General features: G+C 41.0%; 1 protein-coding gene across 5 annotated transcripts in view; it reads left to right on the forward strand.

Annotated features, from left to right (window-relative positions):
* The window catches only part of SDCCAG8 (SHH signaling and ciliogenesis regulator SDCCAG8), a 109,430-nt gene extending 101,678 nt beyond the window's left edge, over positions 1–7,752 (forward strand). For 4 of the 5 annotated variants that reach the window (XM_069009905.1, XM_069009907.1, XM_069009906.1 and 1 more), the window contains 3 exons: positions 382–508; positions 2,585–2,667; positions 6,944–7,752. In XM_069009905.1, coding sequence (XP_068866006.1) covers positions 382–508; positions 2,585–2,635 — 178 coding nt within the window. In that variant the 3' untranslated portion in view covers positions 2,636–2,667; positions 6,944–7,752. Of the gene's footprint in view, positions 1–381; positions 509–2,584; positions 2,668–3,623; positions 3,674–6,943 lie in introns of all 5 variants that reach the window. The other variant, XR_011149804.1, reaches the window with a different exon arrangement.
* The last annotated feature ends 2,227 nt before the right edge of the window (positions 7,753–9,979 follow it).

A 9,979-nucleotide genomic window follows, 5' to 3' on the forward strand; every position in this document is an offset into this window, starting at 1 on the left:
ATTTGGGTATTTGGATTTATAATCTGGGCTACTGTGTGTGTTTCAAGAAGACAGTTACCGAAGCAGCTACAGAGTGTGCAGCTTGCTTAGCTACAGGTGTTGGCATGCAGTCCTGCAGTCTTTACTGATGTCACAGCAAAGCAGATTTGCTGTTGTGTCCTCATAAGGCTTCTAAATTAAAAGTGCAGACCTTTAAAAGTGCTAATTTAAAGTGTGAAAATACATTTAATGCCCATCTTAGGAGTAATACTTTAGTATCAGCCCAACCACCAGCCTGAACTCTGGCCTCTGGGAGCTGCCACCACCAGTAAAACATCAAAGCTTCTTCCATGAACTCCAACTTCAGATGCTCTGCAACCCTTTTATCTATTTTTTTTCCAGGTTACAGCAGCTTGACAAGCACTGCCAGGCCACTGCCCAGCAGTTAGTGGAGTTGCTCAACAAACAGAATCAGCTCTTCAAAGAGAAGCACCTGCTTACAGAAGAGGTGCAGTTTCTGCGAACACAGGTACTGCGCCAAAAGAAAAGAAAGTCTGAGGGGAATATTCTGCAGCTTTAGCAGAGAAATCTGCCAGCAGTCTCATTTCAACTGCTGGATTTTGTTGCTGTTGTTCTTTTAAATACAGCATTACCTTATAAAAAATAAAATAACAATACATGCAGTTGGAAAGAGACTGGTAACTGAACCTGACTTTCACTTAAACCTAAACTAAATGAAAAAAGTGTTTTGAAGTGACAATAAATATGCAGAAGTTCTTCTCAGTGACAGTTCCTAGCTTTCTTATCTGAAGATTTTTGTGTTGCTTTTTCAGAGAAAAGGGAAATCTGTTCTTTAACAGCATTAATGTTTAAATAGTAACTTGATGTTGATAGTTGCTTTGAGTTTTTTCTGCCATTTGTCAGACTTAAGTCCCCCTATCACTTTGTGATTTTTTTTTTCTCTTTATTTCTTAAAGTCATTTATGTATTTTTGCTGCTCAATGACCACTCATGGTGAGACTCTTGGGGCTGTCCTTTGCAGAGCCACTAGTTGAACTTTGATGATCCCAGTGGCTCTCTTTCAACTCGAGATGTTCTGTGATTCACACGCCCAAATGTGAGATGGTAAATGTACAATCCATCGTGCCTGAGCACTAATCACTGCACTGCTTCTCCAGCAGGTCTGATTGTTGCTTTCAGTGGTCCCTAGGAAGCTATGGCTTCTTATGGGCTGTTCTGGCTTTTTTTTGTTGTGGCCACTGTTCTCTGGCCAGTGCGTGCTTTGGAAATAAGGGAGAAGACTGTAGGGCTGTTTTTTTTCTTTGTCCTTCTTCCACTTTTTTTCAGAAAAAGTAGGAGAACTAACAAGCACAGAATGAGGTTTTCAGTAAAACTATCAGATAATCAAACTCATAGTTGAATTAGTGTATTCACTCAGTCACAAAGCTAATCACAATGCTTTCTAACTTTCTAACTCGTGAGTTTGCCCAGGATAGCTGAAGTTCACTTAACATGGTAACAAAGGACATTCAGTGTAGGAAATTTAGTCTAGTAGCACACCTAGCAGTAAACAGAATATTAATTGTCTCAGAACTTTGAAATACTTAAATCATACTTTTTTTGTAGGCTTTTTATCTGTAGAATTCACTAAATGTTTAACCTAAGGGAATAAAATCCATACTTTGTTAAGCCCCTAATCACGTCCATGTGTTCAGTTTTATGGCACTTCCTGTTCTAGTAGACAAACTTGGTGGCTTATGACAGTGTAAGGTTATCAGCATGTAGTAACTACTGGCAAATTTTAGGGCAACCATAGGGTTCTCTCTATAAGAGGCATTAAGGAGGTGGTTGTTCCCAAAAGCAATTACAATTTCTGTTTTAAGAAAAGCACTCTTGGTAATGTGAACAGCTTTTACATGGTCCACAGGGATTTTATTATTGATAACCTATTTTATCTGGAATTGATTGTGTTTTTATGGAGTTGGACAGAAGTACAAAAATCATACAAAAGAGGGAAAAATCATTCAGATATTACACTTCTATCAAGACTTGACTGGCAAAAGCTGCCTTCTTTATGTTCATTACAAGTTAATTGTGCTCCAGAGGATACTTTTAAAGTTGAGAACACTCAGAAAAGAAGAATTATATAAAACTTATTACAAAATGAGCCCTAAAAATCTATTTGCAGCCATTTAAAGCAATGGTGGTTCTCTGGGAACTGGAGTTCAGCCCAAAAGAACTGCTTGGAACATCAGACAATTGTTTTAAGAAAACTAAAGAACAGTTCACCATAAATGGAAGCTCTTTGCAGAAAGATAATATGTAGTTAGTACAGAAATAAATACTAAAATCAAGCAATTTCAGAGTCAGTGTTGATCAAAGGTGAAAATGACCTCATATTCCACATTTTTCTGTATTGTCCAACAGTTCTCCTTTATAATTAACCAAGTTTTTGGAGGGTTTTTTTGGTGGGGGGGAAGGTGGAAGCAACCACCAAGCTTAGGTGGAAGCCTAATCCTTTAAAGATTATGTAAAATACACTAACCTAAATGTGCTACTGTGTCTTGGAACATAAGCCTCTAGTAACTACAGTTGCATATTTCAGGAGAAAAAACGGGATGCAGATCTCAAACAGGACACAGATGGAATCAAGTAAAAACCTGGATGGATAAAGAGAAATGAGCAGAAGTACGTATTTTTTTTCTATATCCTATATATAGAGTGGGGGAAGAGGAAAGGAGAGCAGGACTAAAACTATTTGCAGATGTGAGTTGAATCTGGCAAACACTTAAAGACAAAAGGAAGAAGGAAGTGTTTGAAACATTTTTGGGTTTGAAACTGTTGAAGCTTTTTGTGCTTTGTTTTTTTCTCTTTAAGCCCTTAAAAATTTAAGGACAAGCATTCCATAGCAAAGACAAGTTTACCTAACAGAATTAAAAAAAAAAAAAAATCTTAAATATTTAAATTGAAGGGAAAGGGGGATGTACAACTCTTAGCAAGGTGGGAACTTCTAGAAGATCTCAGATTTAACCCAGGTACTTTTTGGTCTGGATAGGCACTAGGTGTTTGCCTTTTGATTTGGAATTGGTTAGTTTTGTTGCTTCCAGTATTTTCTGTCTGGGGAAGCTTGAATCATCCCTATCTCTTCAGAAAGGCTGCAATTTGTTTTATAATAAATCATAACAGTTAGTGTCACATTGACAGAAACATTATCTAAATATTTGTATTTGGAGCAGTGGTGTCCAAGTTACACTAGTGCAACATAGCTACAGCTGTTCCTACTGCCTTGTAAGAGTTACTAAACTTTCAAAGTTTAAAGGATTTAAAATTGCATCCTTTACTTGAATCTAGCTGACCTAGTCAACAAACCATGACAACCCCTGAGCCGTGATAGGATTTGTTTTCAAAAGTCAGGTTACTTCCACTGTAGTTTTATTTCTAGTGTTACGGGTTTGCTATATGGGGGGAAAGACAAACAGAAAAAATTTTTTTTCCTTTAAATTCAGCTACATTCTGGTGTGTTGAGAGCCTGTTTTTCTTGGAAAACTCATTTGACATTGTAAAGAAAATTGTGGGTTTTAAAGTGAAGGAAAAGAAATCAAAAGAAGTACCTGATCCTGCTATAATGCTGTATTCCTTTACAGGCCACATGAGCTAAAAGACTTTTAGAATCCTTGTTGAAGGAATAACCAAGGCAAGTCCACCGCTTTTGAAAACGTCTTTCTCATTCTTAGCAGTGAATTACATGCTTTTAAAATAACAATATTAAATCTCCTACTGCTGAAAAAAGCCCAGTGTTATTTCAGAATAACCATCTGCCTATGGCATGATGATGCTTGCATTGTAATTTTCATTTCCATAGAGCCGAAAAAGACCAGTATGATAATGTCCTGACCTTTGTGTATCAGACCGTTACACTAATATTTACTAGATGTCACTTACACTTAATAATGGGATACAGCATAACATATTCAGGACCTTGTAAAGGTAATCAAAATTTTAATTACGGGATTTACAGCTCTCATTTTGAAAGTTTTTGGAACACTCAGGTCTGGAATTTCTACCTTTGAAAGTCTTTTGTATATTGGAACATACCCCAAGGCAGGAGGTTAAGTTACATCTAACTGCCCTCCTACATAGGTATGAAATACAGAATACTAAATAAGTGTGCAGAGAAAGCAAACAAACATCTAAACAGAGATTGCTGGAAACCTCAGCACCCCCCGCCAGGCATGAGTGTATTTGTGAGAGCTGGGATGCCTCTCCCTTGCAGAATCTGCCTTGGTGTCCCATCAGTTTGACAGAAGTAAGTATTTGTCCCAGTGGATAATCCCCTCACAGACCCCGGCTGCCAGAAGGGTTTGCTGGCCAGCTGAGCCAGTGAGAGCACAGACGAGTAGGATTTGGACCTTGAGGATTACCTCCAGCGAGGGCTGTCATCCTATGCTGCTGCTCTGACTCCCCCATCAAGATGTCCTCCTGCAAGCCAGCCCCTCCCTGGCCATGAACCCATGCTCTCCCTGTGCTCTCCGTATGGCTGAGCCACTAAAACTCTCTCCTCCCTCCTTACAGATGTCTTTGTCACAGTGAGCATGTCTGTGAGCTGATCACCCTTGTTCTAAAAGGAAGTTAAAATACACTCACCCGTGCCTGTGTTCCCATCCTCGCCCCAGTCGCTCAGCAGGAGGCACTGTCAGAATTATAGCTGTTCTGGAGCAGAGATTTTCTTTCCTTTCTTGTGTCAGCACGAATTTTCAGTGAGGTCCCAGCAGTTAATGCAGCAGTGCTTCCAAGTGCCCTGTTTGCTTTTTATTTATTATATATTACAGAAGGGGGAGCCTTATTTCCAGCAAACAGGTGGGTCATCCATCTCTGCTGTCAAAAGTGATTGAGCTGATCCTTGCATGGCCCTCAGCCTCAGGAGACCTGAAGATTGCTTTGGTTATTGGGAGAGAGCTTTTGTTTTAGTGCAGTCTTAATGCACAAAGATAGTGCTGCTGCCAGGTGTTTGTAACAGCCAGTGACAGTGCACAGACGGGTTGGTGGATGCTGTTGTGGGGTTTTTTTAAGCAGATGAAAATCTTCGCTTCTGCTTAGATGGAGTTTAATCAGAAGTGATGCAAGTTAAACTATGACAGGAAGGGATAAAGATAGACCTCTGTTTGATGTCTGACTGCCCCGACATGAGACTTCAAGTATTCAGCTCCTCAGTGTTTGGGAGGAGCAGCTGTGGGAGTCCTGTGCATCTGAGTCCTGTGCATCCCATCCAGTGTCTGGTTACTGGACAAAGCTGGGCACCAACTGAGGAGCTGAGCCTGGCCCTCCTGAGAGTTCCACCTTGGGTTTTACAGCCATGCAGTGGAGGATTGAGGCACCGAAGCCACCTGAGTGCTTTCTAGTCAAACAGGAAGTCAGTGGCTTTTCTCTCCTCCCAGTACAGCTGGCAGGAATAAAGTAAACCAGTCAGGCATCTGTGGTTCCACTCCTACAGACCCTTCCAATTTGTACATCTAATACCCAACCACCCTGTTAAAGCAGATGCCACTGAGGTAGGAGGGAGTGTCCAGAGGAACTTGGGCACTGTGCACTGCAGGGGTCTGCACACTGAATACCAAAATATTCTTGGGAGGAGGAGAAACTAAGGCTGGAAAGGCCCCTACCTCGAACTATGCAGTAACCAACTCGTTTACCAATTACCTGGACGGGACAGTGACAGTTGTGCCCATTTCACTGGAGAGCAGCACACCTTAAATGACAGCTTTAATGCCTGGGCCCTTGGACAGGGGCCTACAGAGACTCTGCCAGGATTTGTGCTTGCTTTGTGAAGAGGTTCAGGTCAAGCTGGAGTCAGGAGGAGATTTGCCCACTTCATCAGTCAAGCTGAGGTTCTGCATCTCACAAAGCATTAACACTGGGTAACTGTGGTGTGGAAGGACACCCACAACAGAAATTTCCAGGAGATTTCTTCAGGAGTTGAGTGTTTGGGGTCCTTTTAAGCTTCTGCCCATACTCTAATGCCGAGGGTCACTGCAGCACAGAGTAGGTTTCCTCTGGTTGTCACTACCCAGGCACTGACATGGAATTTAAGCCCCAAGGCTTTCCATTGCCATAGTTCCTTGCACTGGGTGCAGACACAATTATAGCAGTTGGTGTTGGCTCATGTATTTTGGGGGGAAAATTACCATGTTAGTGTTTTTAATTCTTTAGTGAACTGCAGCTTCATGATTTTTTTTTAATTCACCCTAACCAAGCAAGGGGGGAAGGAAAAAAAACAAAACCCTTCAGTCTTCTAATGCAAAACCAGCCAAAGTAGAAAGTTTATTTTTATTTCTGAGGTCATGTACATCTCTTAAATTCAATTTTTAGCACTGCAGTGGCTTAATTCGAGGTAGCTCCCCCAGCTCCAATTGTTTGATGTCTTGCTCAATTCAGTCCTTAAGTGCTACCGAGGAAGCACAAACAACAGCTATGCAAGAGCTTCAAAACTGCGAATTAGCCTTTCCACCAGAGGTTTCCTACGGGCACCAAGGCAACAGTTTCCTGTTTTGCTACAGCTGCCCACCCCAGACACACGCTGAAAACATAGTAAACACCCTCTGGCAAAACCCTGCCATCTTCTTCTTGGAAGGGAGAAGGGGCAGGATCTTAGACGTGCCCCAAAACAAGAGCTCACTTATTTACTGCTAAACAGGAGCCATGTCGAAAGCTCATGGAGATCCTGCTTTTCAGAAATCAGATACCTCTTGTTCTTGCTACCTGTAAGACTTCTGAGCTTAGAAAGAGATGAGGACAGCAGGCCCACAGGAAGTGCAGGCTTTGAAACAGTACTTGTTTACTCTGCCTTTCTGCAGTCTTAACGAATTTTTATTTCTCTTCTAAGAACTTGCCTGCAGGCTGAAGTGACACAAATGAGAAACACAGGCACTGCCATACAGACTACCCATCTCTTCCTTTTATCTTTCAGGTCTGCTCTGCACCTGGCTGAAACTTGTCTGAGGTTCACCCAAAGACACCTCGGCAGAAAACAGGCACACTTGCTAGCTAATTTCAGCTGGTTTCTATTTGGTTTTAACTACAGAATCACAAATATTTTGAAGCCTTACCAGCCTACCAAACTTTCTGGGATGACAGCTGAGACATTTCTGAAAAGACCAGGCTAGCAAGCCAGTTTTAACAGCTATTACGTGATGTGGATGTCAATAATTTGTACAATTTTTATAAAATGTTTTTATCTATTTTCATAGTTGAACATACATGTCTATATTATTTACAAACTGAAATATCAATAAACCTAATAGGATCTCTAGGTTCCTTGTTCTGTCCTTCTGAATTCAAGGGAAAGCATGTGCAGGGGGAGGAGGGAGAAGGGGGCTGTTTGCAAATGCTGCACATGTACACTGCCCTCCTTTTTACAAACTCAGTACCAGAATATACCTGGGAACTTTCTTCAACAGGACATTTGTCACTTTTATCTAAAAAGTGAGAGTCCCGAAAACTACTTAATTAATCAGAAAAGCGTAAGAAGGTTGAGAAATATTCCACCTAATGTGGAGGAATTTCCATGGGTCAGGTTCCCCTTTAAAACATTCACTGAACAAAGCCTTTAGAAAGAAGCCCTTGATTACTACCGAGGAGCCATTACAGGAGGTGCTGGGCTCCACACTGAAGCGCTGGAGCTGGACTTTTCCACCAGCACATATTCAGGGCACCAGCTGAACTTGGCTTCAAATTACTCAACTCAAAACATTTGGAGGGTACAGGTGGAGGGCTTTTTTTCTGTGCACTCATGGTTAACTGTGCACTCATGTTTTTCAAGGTTACTACTCAAATACCCAACTGTTTCAGAAAGAATTTATCTGAATCTTTTGCTGTCTAGTGTAGGAGAAGCTACACACAGAAGAGGAAATTTCTACAGCTATTTTTTTCACTGTAGTTGGTAAAGGGGGGAAAAAAGCACAAAGAACAGTTCCCCAGCAATAAATCGACTTCAGCCAGCATGAACACGGAAAATGTAACAAAAATAAGAGTAACAACACATGCAATAAATTACCATTGGGTGTGGAACACAATCTTTCCTTCCCTTATATTTTAAGAATTATTAGTGGTATAGCCCTAACATCAAAGTGATTTTTCCTCCCTATTTCAATTTCCTGCCATATAAAACTGCCAAACACATCTGATCGCCTCCCTGAACAGCTTCACAGATAAGACACTAAGCGTGCTGAGAAAGGCCTCAGGTCTTCAGGGACAAGAAGGGTTGCTGAACGAATGCCCTCTCTAGTTGAACTCAGGATTTTTCACAGTAATCAGGCTGACAGCTTTTTAAGTGTCACTACTTTATAGATGGTTACACAGTTAAGAATATACATTTATAAACATAGGAAAATGCAAACTTTAGAATTTATTTTTTATTATTTCACAGCATAAATCTGTGTTTAAATAAGAGACAGTGCCTATAGATTACACGTGCAAAGGAACTCAGGCACCTATTCCTGACACTTAGGCTTCACTGAGACCCTGGAGCACAGCGGGACCCTCAACCTTTCTGGACCTGCCTCACCTACCAGTTGGCTTCTGGTGGCCACATGCAGGGCTCCACTGCCAGCCAGCCACGTGCATGTACAGCTCTGATTTCAACAAGGGTCCTGGGCTGCCAGTATATATAGCTGGAAGTAGGTTTTTATACTCGTCCCAGGCATAGGTGCAACTACTGTGTTGCTGGGAGTCTACAAGGAATAACTTCCCCTGCAGCAGATACTCTATAGCAATTAATGAGTCATTACAGCACCAGTTCTACTTGTCTCATATCCCTCCCCCCCTTCCCTTGCTTCTACTTAAGCACTAAATGCTTGGTTTTACAAAGTTTACAAGTATCAGACTGGACGATCAAATCCAGGTCAGCACACAGAGCGTGATTCCGCAACACGGGATTCAGCCTGACTAGATAGTCCTGTCACTGCTGCAGCTTTGTCCTGGTCAGTGACATCCTGGTATCACTGAACTAATGGATGGCTGTCTCCCTGATGCTCTTTCCTATTACAAGGTGGGGGAGGAAAAAAAAGGAGGAAAAAGGAAAAGGAAAAACCTGAGACCTGGATGAAGCACCTCTATTCCTGAGAAGCATTCACATCAGAGAACAGAAAACCTGTCAGAAAACCCGGATGACCCCACTGCTTTAAGGACACTCAGCCCTCCAGATCGGCTGGTTGAAACGGCCCTGGATCAGCCTGTGGGCTTCAAAGAGTCCCATTCTGCAGTGCCCTGCTAACCCCACCTTCCCTTTTTTCCCCTCTCCTTGCCCAAACATCACCTAGCTATGGGATATGAGGCCAAGAATTTCATCAGCTGAAAATCACTTAAATGGTGAATGTTCTGATAGGAGTGTGCCTTCAAATGTATAACCCAAATTTACTTTTATAAGTGACATACACCTCATAGAGTTAACAGGAGCCACCTGTATGGAAACAGCCTCGGTCCAAAGCACAGATACATTTTGCTTAGTCATAAAAACTTTTTTTTTTACAATACTGTAACTGAATCATTTACAAGCTGAAACTGTTCACCCAGTATCTGAAATACGTCACAGCGAGTTACAGTTATCACTAGGACTTCACAGCAAATAAAACTTGTAACTAAACATGCACAGATCATTATATATACAGTGATAAAAAAATAATGATGTACATTTTCTTGTAAGAAGAAATTAAGTAAATTCTTTGTGCATTTCAGGATTGAAACATCTAACCTATATAAAATTACTTTAAAATATGAAGTAAGTATTTAAACCAAAACTTGAGAAATCTTCTGTAATCTGCAATATAGCCTTCTCATTTCCATTTTTCTTTCTCTGACACAGAACAACTTAAGAATTTTATCCTCTAAGATATTTAATAGTAATGTGCAGATATAAAAAAATACGTCCTCTGTGGCAAGCTTGAACATATATATATATATATTTACAAACCTCCAGAACAAATTAGCATTAAAAAACACAGAAGTA

The sequence above is a fragment of the Aphelocoma coerulescens genome, chromosome 3 (genome assembly GCF_041296385.1).
Source record: "Aphelocoma coerulescens isolate FSJ_1873_10779 chromosome 3, UR_Acoe_1.0, whole genome shotgun sequence".
Lineage (NCBI taxonomy): Eukaryota > Metazoa > Chordata > Aves > Passeriformes > Corvidae > Aphelocoma > Aphelocoma coerulescens.